Source organism: Apteryx mantelli, chromosome 20 (assembly GCF_036417845.1).
Source record: "Apteryx mantelli isolate bAptMan1 chromosome 20, bAptMan1.hap1, whole genome shotgun sequence".
Classification (NCBI taxonomy): domain Eukaryota; kingdom Metazoa; phylum Chordata; class Aves; order Apterygiformes; family Apterygidae; genus Apteryx; species Apteryx mantelli.
In genome coordinates, this window is record NC_089997.1 from 11,420,763 (window position 1) to 11,436,459 (window position 15,697).

At 59.9% G+C, this 15,697-nt stretch overlaps 2 protein-coding genes across 2 annotated transcripts in view; one reads left to right on the forward strand and one right to left on the reverse strand.

Moving 5' to 3' along the window:
* Positions 1-15,697, forward strand: part of LOC136993818 (uncharacterized) — a 487,107-nt gene that overhangs the window by 39,370 nt on the left and 432,040 nt on the right. The gene's annotated exons all lie outside the window — the stretch shown is intronic.
* Positions 5,816-9,439, reverse strand: LOC136993793 (maestro heat-like repeat-containing protein family member 7). The gene is made up of 10 exons (XM_067308740.1): positions 8,999-9,439; positions 8,764-8,913; positions 8,441-8,551; positions 7,955-8,349; positions 7,727-7,841; positions 7,118-7,258; positions 6,855-7,031; positions 6,609-6,764; positions 6,393-6,494; positions 5,816-6,001 (listed from the first exon to the last, which is right to left on the reverse strand). The coding sequence occupies exons 1-10, from the start codon at positions 9,437-9,439 to the stop codon at positions 5,816-5,818; spliced, it is 1,974 nt and encodes a 657-aa protein (XP_067164841.1).

Consider the following 15,697-nt stretch of genomic DNA (forward strand, 5'->3'; position numbering starts at 1 on the left):
AAACAGAGATCCCAGCCATGGACCTGCTGCTGCCCTATCAACCGCTCAGGTAGAAGTGACCTCACAATCACCTTTCCAGACACATCTCTGCTCCTATCCAATCAGTTCAGCACTCACAAGGGACCTCACAATCAACACCCAAGCCTTCTTCCTCCAGATGGCCTATCAGCTACTAAAGCAGAAGTGACCTCATCATCAATAGCCGAGTCATGTGCCTCCTGCTGGCCCGTCAGCTACTTACAAAGACTTGATTTGACACTGGTGATTTTCTGGCATAGCTCTCATAGACAGTGGTGACCTCTCTACCCACACCCTGACCATGGGGCTGGTGCCACCTGCAGCTCCCCCTGCCTTCCCCCAAGGCTGAGCCAGCTCCTCAAAGGCCTCCCTGATTCACCTTGTGGCTTCACAATGCTCGTAGTGCAGCAAAACACCCCAGTACCAGTTTCTACCCCAAAAAGAGATTAGCTTTTGCTCAGGTAGTCTCTACACATAGCAAGACAGCAGGACCTCCTGTCCCAGTCAGAGTCAGAAGCCTTCCCACAACTCAGAAGTCTGGTTCCTTCCCAATGCTGAACAAAACCAGAAAATCCTCTACACATCCAGGACAACAAGCATTCTCCTGTTTTATGCCCTGACAACTGGAGACATGCAGAAGGACTCAGGCCAGGGCATCTCACTTGGTCAAACCAGCAGAGACACAATTCAGCAACTCTTCACCCTGACCTAGGAGCATGGAAAGAACAACAGCAAGCGCAAGCACTGGCCATTCATCAGCTTTCAAGGCCCCTGACAAGCAAAACAGCTCACACTTACAGAGCTGCTCTGGAAACACCCTCACACTGCTGCCAGGCTCACAGGTCTCAGGGCAAAGCAAGAGGCAGGGAGCAAAAACAACGGCTGGGGCACAGCGTGACACACAGGGACAGAGACCACTGGGAAGGGCACCTTGCAAGGACACCAGCAGCCTGCTCACACTTTGCCCAGCACCTCCCAAACGCAGCTTCGAGCAGCACCTGGGGCTGCGCTGGCAGCAGCAGCTCAGGGAAACCTTTAACAGGGATCCCAGACCCACCACAGGGCCAAAGCTTCCTGCCCCCAAACCCCACCGAGCCGCCCCGGCCCAGCTGCTCGCGGCAGGCCGCCACATCTGGCTGCAGGGCAGCTCCCCCCTCTGGCCCACGTCGCTCTGGCCCCTGCTCACGGCCCCACCAGCCCCTGCTGCAGCTCCTGCAGCAAAGCAGCCCCGGCACCAGCACCGCTGCCCCGCCCCAGCAGGAGGGCACCCGTCGCCATTTCAACGCACCCGCAGCCCCCACCAAACCCACTCGCTTCTCGCCTCCTTTGCTCCCGCTCCTCTTTCACCTCTTTCTTTGACGTTTTTTCCACATGTTGGACTGCCATTGGCTGACAGAGCCATCAGTGAAATCAGTGCCCGCCCTCCTCCTCCTGACAGCCAATAGGAGGGCTGCACTGGGGTGATTCCATGGCAACATTGGGCCCTCCTGCCCTGGTGGCCAGCTCCGCCCCCCCCTCCCCCGCGGTCGGGCGCCATGTTGTGGGCGGCAGCACCTGGTCGCGGTGGGGCCTGGGGGCAGCACGGCGCCGTGTGGGCGGGCAGTGCGGGGCCCCGTGGCGCGGCCGCTGCCCCGGCGTGGCTGCGCTGTGCGGCAGGGTCCCCACAGGGCTGCTGGCTGCCCTGCGCCCTGGGGGCCATGCGGGGTGGGGGGGGGGGCAGCGCTGGGGTGTGTGCTGGTGGCAGCCCTGGCACCAGCGTGGGGGCCCTGGCAGTGTCCTCTCGCCCCTCCTGCCCTGGCCCCCTGCCCAAGGCAGCCCCCGGGCTCGGCTAGGGAGCGGTGGTGTGGGGTCGTGAGGGGGCTGGGGGAGATGGCTGTGTTGGGCTCACCCCAGCACTGCCCAGCACAGCTCAGAGAAAAATCCTTGGGGTCAGCCAGGACTTGTGCACTGGGGATGGTGTCCCCCACCTGTTTCCAAGATGCTTTCCCAAACATGCTATCTTTTGGGTGTAGATATATGAGCCCAATTTGCAGGAGGACAGGGGCTGTGGCCATCTCAAGATGGCATCTCTGAGCCCAAAACATGCTCTGGCAAGCTGGAAGCATAAAAGGATGCAGGGGGAAGGAACAGAGGTTTTCCCAAACATGGAGAACTTGAGGCTATTACAAGGTGAAGGTTTCATTATCCTATATGGACATTTCCAGCAGGCTCCTGAGAGCCCCGCTGGAGCTGCAGGACACCCCAGCCTCTGAGATGCAGGACTTCTTTCCTCTCAGAGCCAGATCAAAGTGGAGAACCCAATCCCAGGGAAACCTGACTATGGATTCCCCCCTCCTGTCCTCCCCCTCCCCCCCCCACACCCCCACAAGGGGATGGAGCTGGCCCGACAGAAGCCTTGGGGCTCAGGGCAGCCCCAGTCATAGGAAAAAGGAGTCCTGGCTGCCACATTGTCCCCCAAGCCAGAGGGGACCCTGAGGCAGGACTCTTGTTGCAGCCCTCAGCCCTGACCAGCCACCGCCACAGCCCAGGATCCACAGCAGTTTTTGCAGTTAACAGTCTCTGTGCGACACCTCGGGAAGGATCTCCCAAAGCCCTTACCCTTGGTGGAGAGCTGCAGGAGCGCTGGGAACAAGGAACGAGCAGATAACATGGGTCCAGCATTCCTCCATCTCGCTTGCCGCCTTACCCTCAGCTCACCTCTCCAGCCGGGGAGGAGGAAAGACTGTCTTCCCATCTTGTCATCCAAAACTCCTCTCCGATGTACTGCTGCTCCTCTGCCTGTCGGTGAGGGACCCCAGCATGGCTCCTGTCCCCCCTCCTTGCCACAGATGACTCCAAAGGGCAGCGGCGGGGAGCATGTGAGGAGTGCCCAGCAGCAGCAGGGCTTCACAGGGAAGTGAGGGCCACCCGCCATGACACCGGGGAGACCTCCCTGTGATGTGGCACATCCCACTGTGACCTCAGCTCGTGTCATCTGGGGACTCTGTAGGTCACTGCCATGGAGATGGCACAGCCAGGGAGTGAGCAGAGAGATTTCTCTTCACATCCTGGAAAGCAGTCACCTCCCTTCACCCAAGTTATTTTCCATAATTCTCTGATAAATCCTTCAGGAATGTCTCCAGACAGTGCCAAAGGCAGTGAAATATCTCAGATGGGGCACTGGAGAAGTCACTTCTGTACCCCCGCACCAACAGGTCTCTGCACTGGGCAGACCTGTGCAGGAATCTGGGGTTTGGGGGCTGGTTTGGGGGTTGGCATTTTTACAGGATCCAAGGCATGTGGGATGAAACAGTGCAAAATGTGGCCACAGGCTGAGAAATACTTTGGTGATCTTTGAAACAGATTTCTCCTGTGGGTCACTCTTTTTGTAGAAGTTGGATGTAGGACAATATGGGTCAGGGTGGAGATTTGCTCCTTTAGGCACCAAAGCAGGATCTTTGCTTTTAAAAGCCCTCAGCAAGGTTTCTTGGTCTGTGATGCTCTTCTATTTCCATATGCCCTGACTAATTTGACAATTTTTAACATCACCTTCACAGCACACTATCTGGACATTGTAACACTGTAACATTGCAACTTTGTGATTCCTCCCATTACTCTTTGTTCACTCACATTCCCAGCTGCTGGTTTGCACTTCAGGGAGTTCAAAGCTTGCTCCATCTTTCAGTAGTTTGTCCCTTTAGCCAAGTCCTTAATTCTCTTTACATCTAGCCTTTCCTGTCTCTCAAAAAGATTTCTAGTAAGGCTGTCCCTTGCAGAAAGTGGACCTCATTGGAGGCAGCTTGGGCTTAGCATACAGTCAAAGAGCGTCATTATTTTTCATGAAACTATATCAGGCTTTATTTTTTGTTTCTTTGCAATTAAAAGAAAATCCTTCTGCATCTGTTTGCAGCTAGTTGTCTAAGTACAGCAGGTGGGAATTGGGGCAGATGAGCTGTAACATTCAGTTGCAGACTTCAGTGGAATAAGGGTAGATTTTAACCAGAGTGATGTAAAGCCCAGGTGGCTGGTGAGAGAAACGGCAGGGTTGGGGAGATGGGGAGGAAGATTGTCCATACAGTGCCTGACCTCTGGGACACTGCTTTTCCTACATGTCCAGACTTCATCAGGAGACACTCTGGATTGATATCAGTTGGAGAATGTTGCCTTCACTTTTTCTGAAAGCTGAATAATAATAATAATAAACTATAAAAGCAGAAGTACTTGTATATTATTGAAGTCTCCACCTTTTAGCTACACTGTTTCAGAGCAGAAAATTGTAATCGCTGATTACGGGAAGGAAGAGAAAATGTGGAGGTGGCTCTGATGCCATGTAAACCCTTCATGAGCCCTGGGGCGCACTCAAGGGCACATGGAGGGCCCTGGGGTGCATTGAAAGGCACACAGATGGGTCCTGATGGGACCGCAGGGCAGATCACGCACCTTCAGATGCCCCAGAGGTGGCTGCGAGTGCACCGGCCTGCTTGCTTTGCCTTGGGGTTTGCTGCAGGGCCCCGCAAAGCATGCACACTCCCATGCCTCTGTCACCTCCTGCTCTCCAGCTGCATCCACCTCCTCTCCATGGCATCCGCACTCCTCCTCCCGCCCTCACCCTGCAGCCCCCACCAGTCCCAGCTGCCCCAGCCTTCCAGGTGAACACAAGAAAAAGCCGTTTTTAATAGGGGCACGGGCAAACACAGAAACAGGATTTCCCAGGCAGGTTGTGGCGTCTTCACCCTTGTGCAAGTCCAATGGGATGTGGCCCGGAGCCACCTGCTTTGCTGAACGTGCTCGGCGCAGGGGGCGGACTGGCGATTTGGGAATGCCGAATTCAGAGGTGCTCAGGCTGCGCCGGCCCCTGGGCCTGAGCGCCACCGCTGCCAGGCTCTCCGCAGGCGGGCGCACAAAGCTCGCATGGTGAAGCCTGCCGGGGATGCTCTCCTGGGGTCTCGGAGGACGAAGAGCGTGTACGTCCCCATGAAGCGGACCGTGGGGCTGCTGTCATTCTCCAAGCGCTGAAGGACTGTGGTGGGAGGAAGGAGAGTGGTGATCGAGCCCTGTATGAGTGGAGACCCCAGGCCCTTCCTCAAGAGAGGGCCAAGGGGGAGCAGGGCACGAGGGGATCTGTGTGGGCTCAGTGATAGCCCAAATGTCCCCCAAATTCCCTTCAGGAAGGTCTGCAAGAGCCCTCCGGCCTTGCGCAGGGCATGGGCTCTCTCTGCCTGCCCCAAAACATTGGACCTTCTCGAATGCCCCAGAAATTCCCTCTGTCTCCAGGCACGGCCTCCTCCCACCAAGCCCAGCCAACCCCGCGCACCCTACGCACGGCTGCACATCTCCTCCAGCTTCTCCCCACACCAGTCCAGAAGCCGCCCAGCGAGCCCTAGGTGCACACAGCCCATCACAATGCGAGACCCAAGCCAGGGGAGAGGGATTTGGGGCTGGGGAGAGGGACCTGGCACTGAGGAGAGGGACTTGGGGTCTGGGGAGAAGGAGCCAGGCGTTATGGAGAAGCACCTAGGGACTGGGAAGAGGATGCCAGGTGTTGGGGAGAGGGATCCAGGCATTCAGGAGTGGGTGCCAGGAGGTGGGGAGGGGGATGCAGGGGCTTGGGAGAGGGACCTGGTGCTGGGGAGAGGGTCCCAGACATTGAGGAGAGGGATGTGGGCACTTGGAAGAGGGACATGGGGGCTGGGGGGAAGGAGCCAGGCGTTATGGAGAAGGACCTAGGGACTGGGAAGAGGGTCCCATGTGCCGGGGAGAGGGAGCCAGGCATTCAGGAGTGGGGTCTGGGGAGAGGGACCCAGTGCTGGGGAGAGGGTCACACACACTGAGGAGAGGGCTGTGCAGGCTGAGAAGGATCTCGGGCCGAGGAGAGGGTCACGGGCACCTGGGGGGTCTCACCGACGAAGTATGCGGCCTGCTCGCGCAGCGGGGTCCGTGGATCCTCCAGGTACCGGCTGCTGCAGTGCACGTATTCGCTGGCCATCGGCCCGGCCTTCTGCACCTGCAGAGACCCCCGGTAGAGGTGTTGGCACCGCTGGGCCTGCTCTCTTCCATGGGACACCCGGCCCCTCTCTAGGACAGGCGTTGGCAACACTGGGGCCATCCCCCCTCCCAGGAGAGGCGCGGGCACAACCGGGATGGGGCTGGTCCAGCTGGGACAGGTGTTGTCACTGATGGAAAAGGTGCTGGCACAGAAGGGACAATGGCTGGCACCTCCAGGACATGGGTTGGCACCTCCAGGACAGGGGCTGGCACTGCTAAGAGAGGAACAACCTCCAGGACATGGGTTGGCACCTCCAGGACAGGGGCTGGCTCCCAGAAGAGGTGCTGGCCACATCGGGACAGGGGCCAGCACCTCCAGGACAGGCCTGGCACTGCTGGGGCCTCCTCACCAGGTACACGCCAATGCGCCAGATCTGCGCTGTCTCGGCCAGCTTCCGGAGCTGCCTCCAGCCGAGGAGCTTTGCGGCATCCACGAGGGCTGCCTGGGCAGCCTGGGGAGGAGCGAGGAGACAGGTGATGGCACCATGGCCAGGCCAGGGATGGCCCCCGGCCGCTGCCCACAGTGTCCCCCGGTCGGCCGTATGGTCCGCCACGGTGCCCTGTACCTGTGCCGCGCCGGGGCGTGGGTCACTGAGATGGAGGAAGAGGGGCAGCAGCCCCAGGTGCGCCAGCTGCTTCATCTGCTGCCTCTCCCTGCCTACTGCCTGGCCCAGCAGCTCCCTGAAGAGCCACATGGCCAGCTCCCGCACCACACCGACCTCCTGCTGGGGCAAGGATGGCAACCTCAGCAGTGGTGGTGGCGGGGGGGAACCAAAACGGGCCCCCTACCGGCTCCCTGCCACCATCCTCACGTTGGGGAAGAGGTACAGGAGGTCATGGGCCAGATGCACCATGAGGTGGCCGCTTTGCCGTGGGTCAGCGTGGCGCAACACATTGTGCAGCACCGCCAGCGCCGTGGCATTCATCTCCCCGTCAGCGTCCTGCAGCTGCTCCACCACGGGCAGGATCAACTTCTGCATCTTCCTTGCCTGCAGGGAGACATGCAGCATTTTCCTCAGACCACTGATGGTGGAAATGCTCTGGACACAGGCACCGGTGGCAAGCGCTCGCTCACCGTGGCGGGTCTCTCGGAGAGGAAGAGGAGGCCACGGAGCGCCAGCCAGCGCATGACCTGGCACTCATTGCCCAGCCGCGCCCGGCACAGGCTCAGCGCCATCTCCTCGGCTGCCGCGCACAGATCAGGGCACTGCAGCAGCTGCAACGGCACAGGGCCAGGGTGGCACATGGACCGGTGGCCACACCTAGGACCAGGACCTCGGCACGTGGCATGGCATTCCCACTGCCACCTCCCGCTCGGCCCCAGACCCAGACCCTAGTCCTTGTCCTCATCCTCATCCCCCAGCCCTGGCCATGGCCCCATGGCCCCAGCCTGGGCCGCAGACCCTCACCTCCAGCCCCATCTGAATCCCCTCCTCATTGTCCCCCTGTCCACCACCCCTCCACCCCAGCCCTGTCCCCTCATCACCATCCCCACGTCCCCAGCCCCTAGTCCTCCATCTGGAGCCCTCTGGCCGTTCTTCAGAGCACGTGGAGTGCTGAGGGCCAGCACAGAGGGTGCTTGAAACACAGGTGACACCTGGGGACTAGCAGAGGCACCAGCAGAGCCCTAGTTCTGCCGCCACCAGCCACCCCTTCCCACTCATGCCAGCACCCCGCATCCTACCTCGATGAAGAAAGCCATAGAGGGGATCTCCTGGCATTTGTTCTTGCCCCTCAGGGCCAGGATCAGGTTCAGGACGATCTCAGCACGCTCGCCCAGAGGGTTCCCCTGCACCTGCCTGGCAATGGATGGGAGAGGCACCGCGGTGGCCAAGTGAGGTGGGCAAACTGCACCGGGACCCCATGGGACCCCCAGGGTGGGATGTGGGGCCAAGGAGGGCAGGGGGCTTACCTGGCCAGCAAGGCAACCCCCGTGAGGTGGGTCTCGGCCCGGCTGACCATCTCCCAGCCCCCCCGCCGCTGCATGGCAGTGACCTGCTCCCTGTAGCCGCTGCAGCACAGCAGCGCCTGCATGGCTTGCACCGCCGTCCTGCTCGGGGAGAAGAGCGCTGCTTGGTCACCCCATGCTCCAGCATGGTGCAGGGGCTGCACCAGGGCGATAGGGTACCTGACAGGCCTGGGAGGCATGAGTTTGCCCTCGTGGCTGAAGGTGGGGATGTCCTCTTGCGCATGGACGAGGGTAAAGGACATCTGGAAGAGGAGGGCCACGTAGAGGCGGGGGAAGAGTGCCTTCACCTCCTGCTTGCAGGTGTGCTGCAGGAGGACGATGTTCAGCACCCGGGTCGCCTGCAAAGACGGCAATGGCAGCCCTCGCCAGTGCCACAGCTGCGTGCACGGGGAGGCCTCCCTCGCCCAGCGAGCCTGTGGGGCCACTCACGGTCAGGGGCAGGACGCAGGTGAGGTCCCGCACGGTGGTGCCCGGCTTGCAGAGGGGCCGCTCCTGCAGCACACAGAGCAGCTCCTCCAGCACCTTCTCAGCTGCCGACGACTGGGAGACCATCACCTCCCACATGGCCGCAGCAATGCTGGGAACCCGAGCGAGAAAGGGTCAGGTCAGCATCCCGGCATCCCACAGACCCTTGCCAGGTGGCTCTGGGAGGCCTGCAGGGAGCCCAGCTCCAGCCCTGGGGCTGCTGCCCTCAGGCTGGCAGCAGGCCAAGTGTACCTGTCACAGGTCGGGGAGCAGCTCAGCAGGCCAACGACCACCTCCCTTGGGTAGCGGCATGTCAGGAGGAGAAGGAAGGGCTTGAGGATGTCCTGGGCTGCGGCCTCACTGATCCATGGCAGGTTCTCGTAGATATGTGCCACGGTCAGCTGCAGCTGGAAGGGACCCGCGTTGGCACCAGCATGCTGCCACAGGGAAACCCCTGCCAGGCTCAAATTGTGCTTGAGAGCCCTGGGTTTGGGGACCGTCACCAGCGGGCTGGAGGCTTACGTGCTCTGGCTTGGTGGTGCAGTAGCCCATCATATCCTCTAGCACGCGGGTTGCTGCTGAGGTGTTGTAGGCACTCCTGTCCTTCATGCCCTCGATGGCCATGAGGACCACATCTCTCTGCTCAGCCTCCTCACAGGCCTCCACGAAGCAGCTCAGGGGTCCGTCCTCCTCCTCGACCCAGGTCCTCATGGAGAAGCTGGGGCATCTGTCCCCATCCTCAGCCCAAGTCTCCATGGGGTGGCTGGGGGGTTGCTCCTCCTCCTCGACCCAGGTCCTCATGGAGAAGCTGGAGCATCTGTCCCCATCCTCAAACCAAGCCTCCTTGGGGTGGCTGGGGGGTCGCTCCTCCTCCTTGACCCAGGCCTCCTTGGGGTGGCTGGGGGGACATTTCTCATCCTCACCCCACACCACCATTGGGGGACTGGGGGGTCTCTCCTCCATGCTGGGGCCAGGGCCCAGGCGGGACACAAAGAAGCAGTGGGGAAGGGGGGTCCTTCACGGGGCCATGAGGCCACGCCGTGGGGTGGCTGAGGGAGCTCCCTGGGGAGATCCCAGCCGCCCTCCTCCCCACACACTGAGGCGATGCCGTGGGGCACCAGGCAACACTGTGGCGGACCATGGGGGTCACAATGGGGGGGGGGACGGAGGTCACAAAGGGCCCCGACATCACCCTGGCTGGTCTCTGCTGCAGCTCACTGCAGCGATGTGTCCCAGGGGCTGGCTGGGGGGGCAAGGGGGGCTGCTCGTTAGCTAATTACACAAGTGCGACCCATGAAGAGCCACCTCTGAGCCAGTGACCTATGCGGGAGCCTCAGGAAGGGCGCGCGGCTCCGAAAAAAGGGGCCACGCTGGGAGATGGGCTTGGGAGAGGGCTTGGAAGCACCTCGTGTCTGCGGTGGGTGGAGAACAGGGGTGCAGCAGAAGACACCTCGGCGTGGACAGGCCTGGGTGTGATGCGCCCTACAGCGCTCGGAGGCCGCTGGCGTGCACCCAAACGTGCTCGGATACCCCCAAGATGGCACCGAAAGGGGCTTGCAGGCCCCTGGCATGCTCCCAAAGTCACCTAGAGGCCCCCAGGTGCCCCAAAAGGTGTTTGGAGGCCTCTTGGACTTCCTGAAAAAGAGACGGAGGTCCCTCGGATGCACTGAAAGGCACTTGGAGACCCCCGGGGCAGCCCAGAAGACACACAGAGATACCATGGACATGCTGAAAGACACATGGAGGCCGCTGGGACAACCCAAAAGGCAAAGAGTGGCCCCCGGGATTCAGCAAGAAAAGAGACAGAGGTACCTGGGACACACTCACAGCCACACTGAGGCCTCTTGGAGGCACGTGGAGGTCTCTGGAGCAAACCAATAGACACACGGAGGCCACTGGAGCACTCCAAGATGTGCTTAGAGGCCTCTGGGGTGCCCCAAAAGGTGCTTGGAGGCACCTGGGGTGCACCAAAAAAAGACAGCAGCCTGTAGGACCCAACAAAAATCAGACTGAGGTCTCTGTAGCCACCTGAAAGGCGCCCGGAGGCTCCTGAGGAGCCCCCGAAGGTGCTCCAAGGCCCCAGGCAACACACCAAAAAGGAGACAGAGATCCCTGGACCACACCAGGAGACACACAAGGGCACCAGAGACGCACCAAAAGGCACATGCAAGCTGCTGGGATGCACCAAAAGGCCCACAGAGGTCCAGGGGAACGAGCTGGTGAGCACACAGCCATCCCTGGGACACACCAAAGGGCAGATGGAGCATGCTGGGATGCAACAGAAGGAACTTGGGGGGCTCTGGGGCTCCCCCCAAACGGCTCTGAAGCCCCTGGGGCACCCTGAAAGGTGCTCAAAGGGCCTCGGCCTCACCAAAAATCAGGCAGCAGCCTGTGGCACAGAATGAAACCCAGATGGAGGCCCCGAGGGGCACCGAAAAATCAGACGGAGGCTTCTGAGAGGCCCCCCAAAAAAGATGGATGCCTCCGAGAGGCCCCGAAAGGCAACCGGAAGCCCCTGGAGCACACGGAAAGGCACCGGAAGGTACTAAAAAGGAAACCGGCAGGGAAGGCAGGAGGTTCACGTGGATCGCCTGCAACGCAGCCCGGCTCTCGGCCAGCTCCCTGGCACTGTCGCCAGCGGCACATCTCTTTCTTTTCTAGACTGGGATGGCGGCAGGGCAGGGAGGACTTTCCGGACGATGGCGCCTTTTTCCCCCGGAGCCAGCACAAGCCGGCTGCACCCGGCAATGCCGCCGGGCGCCAGCTGAGCTCGAACCTGCCCTCTCTGCCTGTGCACTTGCAACATGGCCCAGGGAGGCTTTTGCTTTCTGCCCCTTGGGTCAAATACAGCCCCAGGCTCTTGCCTGCTTGGGCTTTTTTTGCAAAAAGGAGCCAACCCCTCCATGCAGGACACACGTTGTCGTGGTCCGGGGCAGGTGGGGAGCAGAGGGAAGAGGCTGCTTTTCTGCTTGGCAGAAGAAGTTGTCTCGGTCACAAGCAGGACTCTGGCTGCATTCGGCCACCCTGCTGCTTGGCGGTGTTAGGCTTGAACTCTGCTGCTGGAGGAGAAGAGTTATTACTCAGCGAGTCTGAGATTTCGGCAAAACTCCGGCCCCAGGCTGCCGTTCGAGCCAGTGCAAATTCGGGCACGGTCCCAAGCAACCACAGGCCCCCTCGGAAAAAAATAAAACAACAGGCCGACACAGAGGGGTGAAGCGGGCTGTCCAATGGACTTTGCAAGCGCCGAGGGTGTCTCTGAGGCTGGGGGTCTCCTGGGGGCAGCCCTGCTTTCTGCTCCTTTCAAGCACCCTCTCTCTCCCCCGCCTCCCCCCTGCATACATCCCAGTTTCCTTCCTTTGCTTCAGCAGCATGTGAAGAGTGAGAAAGCAGAAGTGGGGAGAGGGGAAAAAAAAAGAGATACAAGAACAAACAGCAGTGGGAAGACGAAAGAACGTTGTGCATGGAAATGCTTGCAAGCCGTGCCAGACACACAGGAGAAGTCACGTCCTTCCAAAACCTGTACAGCGCAAAGGAACAATTCTGAATCCTTGTGGAATTTGGTACCTACGCTTATCCATTTACAGATTACATTGCTGTAATAATCACTTCTGAGATGACCAAGCCTTCCAAGGGGCAGCCCAGCCTGGAGCAGAACACTTCCAGGACCAGGACAGAGCAGGGCAGGTGTCTTTATTGTGCTCCGCTTCTTAGCTCAGCCAGCCCTCACTTTTCATAAACACGTTTCCTACCAAGCTTTACGGGTGTGAACTATAGGGAGAGTAAAACAGGAGAAATCACCACTTGTGCACTTTCAGATAGAAGCAACACGCATGAGGGAAGGGATAGTCATGAATAAACTAGTATCAGGGTACATGACAGCAATATGCATTACGGTATCCAAAATGCAGTGTTAAAACATAAATGCTCAGCACATATTTCTTCTTGCATAAGTGCATGCTCAGATCTGCATGGTTGCTGCTGCTGGCAGCATGGTGGGTGCATCACTGTGCCAGGGCCAAGGCCACCCCATGGCCACTGCCTGAAGACCCTGTCCCTCTTGCACTGACTCTCTCGTGCTCCATGGTGAAGTGGCAGTGCTGCATCACGGTGCTCTTGTGCCAGTGCTCTGCTGGCCAGCGGCTCAGGTGTCGGGCGTATCAGATGTACAAAACGGCCCCAGAACAAACCTGATATCCTTAATTGCACCTTTCCTATCACAACAGAGGACATTGGCTGTCAATATGTTACTGAATTTGAGTAGAAAAATTGGAGGGGGTAGACTTTAAATGCAAATCCATTCCTATCAAAATACATTCTCATTCAGCACCTGCTGGTATTTCAGAAGGGAAAACCCAAGGCGACAAAAAATGCCTGCGTCCCCCAGTCCAGCTTTTAGCCAGAGACACATTTCATGCTGATCCTTCAGTCACAACTCACCAGCATCGGTCTCCCAGCACACACAAAGCACAACCCAATCTTCTCCTGCCGACATCCAGGAGTAACTACGAACAGGGTGAACATGGGCTGCGGAAGCTCTGGGGGAAGGAGCGGCCCTGGCAGCGCAGGGTCATTCCCCAGGCAGAGGGGCTGCATGGGGCAGGGCTGCTCACAGCTCCCGCTCGCCCCCACGACACTTCCCCAGGGGCTTCTCAGCAGGAAGCTCCAGCCAGGGACGACACCGAAGGCAAGGAGCTTCCTGAGCCTCTGCTTCCAGCTCCCTGCTGCTGGCGTGGGGGGAAGGGAAAGGAGCTGCCAAGCCTGGGCAAGAGCCCCAGACTCCGAAGCCCACGGAGAGACCAGCAGGTCTGCGAGGAAGCTCAGAAAGCGCCTTCACCCCGCTCTGCCCACGGGCAGCACCAGCAGCACCTCTGCTGGCCCCACCACGCCTGCTGTCACCTCCAGCCTGGAGCTGCCACAAGCCCGGCTCCACCCACACCCTCCCCTCGCCACCAGGACAGCGCTGACAAACGGCCACTGCAGCCGGCACCGAGCCGCGGGGCTGCCAGCACAAGGGTGCAAGAGCCAGGGGCTCCCGCGGGGCCGGAGGCGGCCCAGGCCAGGCCAGGCCTTCCCCAGCAGCTGCTCGCACACACCGGGCCGCGGCACCTCCGGTTGCCCCCGCACGCACAGCCGCTCGCTCTGCCCAGCCCTTGGCCCGCGGCCCTCGGCCGTTGGCCCCGGCGCGGCAGCTCCCGGCGCTGCGGCTCGAGGCTCCGGGCGGCCCCGCACCGGGAGACGCTGCCCCACGCGGCACCAGCCGCCTCTCGGCCCCTCCCTCCCCGCAGGGCCCGGGCAGCCCCCGCCCCGCCCCCACCCTCCTCCGCGCCAGTGCACATGCTCCGAGGGAGGCGGCACTTCCGGCCCTTTGCGGGCGGGGCCTGTGTGTCCATGGCCACCGCCCCTGGTGCCACCGGCCCCACCCCCGCCGGGCCCCGCCGCGGTGCCGCTCTCGAGGCCGCGGAGAAGCAGCTGCGGCAGCGGCGGTTGTTGGCGGCTGCTGCGCAGGGAGCCCGGAGCAACGCTGCGGCCCGGCGTGTGCTCGTGTGGCCAGAGCCTGCGGCGGCTACTGCCGGCCGGGGCCGGGGCTGGGGCCGGGGCCGGGGCTGGGGCCAGGGCTGGGCCGGGGCCAGGGCCGGGGCCGGGGCGGAGGGCTGGCCCTGGGCTGCGGGAGTTGTGCTGCAGGGGAGCGTCGGCGGGGAAACGCTGCTGCCGGGGCGCTGCTGCCACAGGGCCCCGCTCTGCCCCGGGGCCTGGGCGAGCCTGCGCCAGGGGACGCACGTGCACATGACGGGAGCCCCGGGAGGCCGCGGCCTTTTGTTCAGAAGTGGGCGAACGACCCAGGGGCCATCGCAGCCTTTGGCATTATCTGCCATGAGCGGGTGGCCTTGAATTTTTGTCTCTATCAGGAGCCCAAGAAAGGGGCTGGAGGGGGGATCCCAGAGTGTCCCTCTGCCGGGAGAGCATAGAGAAGTGCTGGAGGCCGGCCCAGAGGAGCCACCTGACCATAGAGATGGGCTGTCCCCTCCAGGTGACCATAGAGATGAGTAGTGCTTTGCAGACTGTCCCTCGCCATGGAGACCATGGAGCCGGCATGGGCGGAGCCAACCCCAGAAAGTCCCCGAGACTCGTGACCCTCCTGAACTCCCCTTCTCACCACGCTTTCCTTTCCACCCCTCCTTCATCCCACGCTACTTCCAGTGCTACCTCCAGGGGAGAAACGTGACTTGTCCCAGTTTCCTGCATGTGTTACACATCACAGCAAATACAGCCCTTCCCTGTTTCTGGGGTTCGACCACAGGTGTGAAACACTGGTGCTGGCTGACGTTCAAGATCTTTTCCCAATACAAAAAGCATTCCCAGCTTTTACATTTGTGCTGCTTTTCCATGCAGACTGGGCACCTCTCTCACAAAATCCTGGACAAACCATTTAAAGACTAACAGCCAGGGCCTTGTGCTAGCCCAGATCTGCACGTCAGCTTGCAGCCAGGGCACCTTCTTCTTGTGCCCATGTTATCTGCAGTCTCGCAGCAGGCAGAAATGGCAATAATGCAGCTATGGAGATGTTTGTGCAATGCCTGACAGAGCTCAAAAATGTTTCTCGACCCAAATACCTTCCTGCCATCCTTAACGTGAGAGTAATGTTTGTTGTGCAAAAGGAGGAAACAGATCTTGAGATATTTGAGATAGTTATTTGGCTTAAATATCCCCCAGCCTTTTTTTACCCTTGGACATGATGAAGATGTGTTTAGTAATGTGTAGCAGATCCTCAGACAATGGAGTTTTGCTCAGCACAACTGTCCTGTTTATGGACCACCAACAAAACAGTGGTCATTGCCCCTGCTATTTAGATTGACTAAAAAAAGTGCTACTTTCTGTGGTTTTGAAATGGAGGGTAGATCATATGGCACTGCCTGTCCAACTCCAGCCACTTTTATGGTAAAGGTTGGCAGACAGAAAGTCTGATCAGAAAACAAAACAAACAAAACAAAACCCCCTTTGACTCTAGGGGATCACTGACCCAAACACTTATAAGATCTCGGTATTTGTATTGCTTAAATCAATAGTGGGGAACTAGAAAGATGTGTGCCAAAGCTGGTCCTTCACGCTGCAACCCCAAAGCCTAAGCCTCCGTGCCCTTTGGAAACCACAAGGTGATGGAGAAGCGGGACCTCGACATCAAGACCAAGTGGCTGCAGCACCTCCAGGGCCTGTGCTGTTAAA

Bases quoted from the DNA above. Each gene is read 5' to 3' on its own strand.
- LOC136993793 (XM_067308740.1), bottom strand. From the start codon at position 9,439: ATGGAGGAGAGACCCCCCAGTCCCCCAATGGTGGTGTGGGGTGAGGAT. The intron at 8,552-8,763 runs GTTGGCCTGCTG...ATGGTCTCCCAG, and splicing joins GCTACCCAAGGGAGGTGGTC to TCGTCGGCAGCTGAGAAGGT. The intron at 6,765-6,854 runs GTGAGGATGGTG...TTGCCCCAGCAG, and splicing joins TCCTGTACCTCTTCCCCAAC to GAGGTCGGTGTGGTGCGGGA.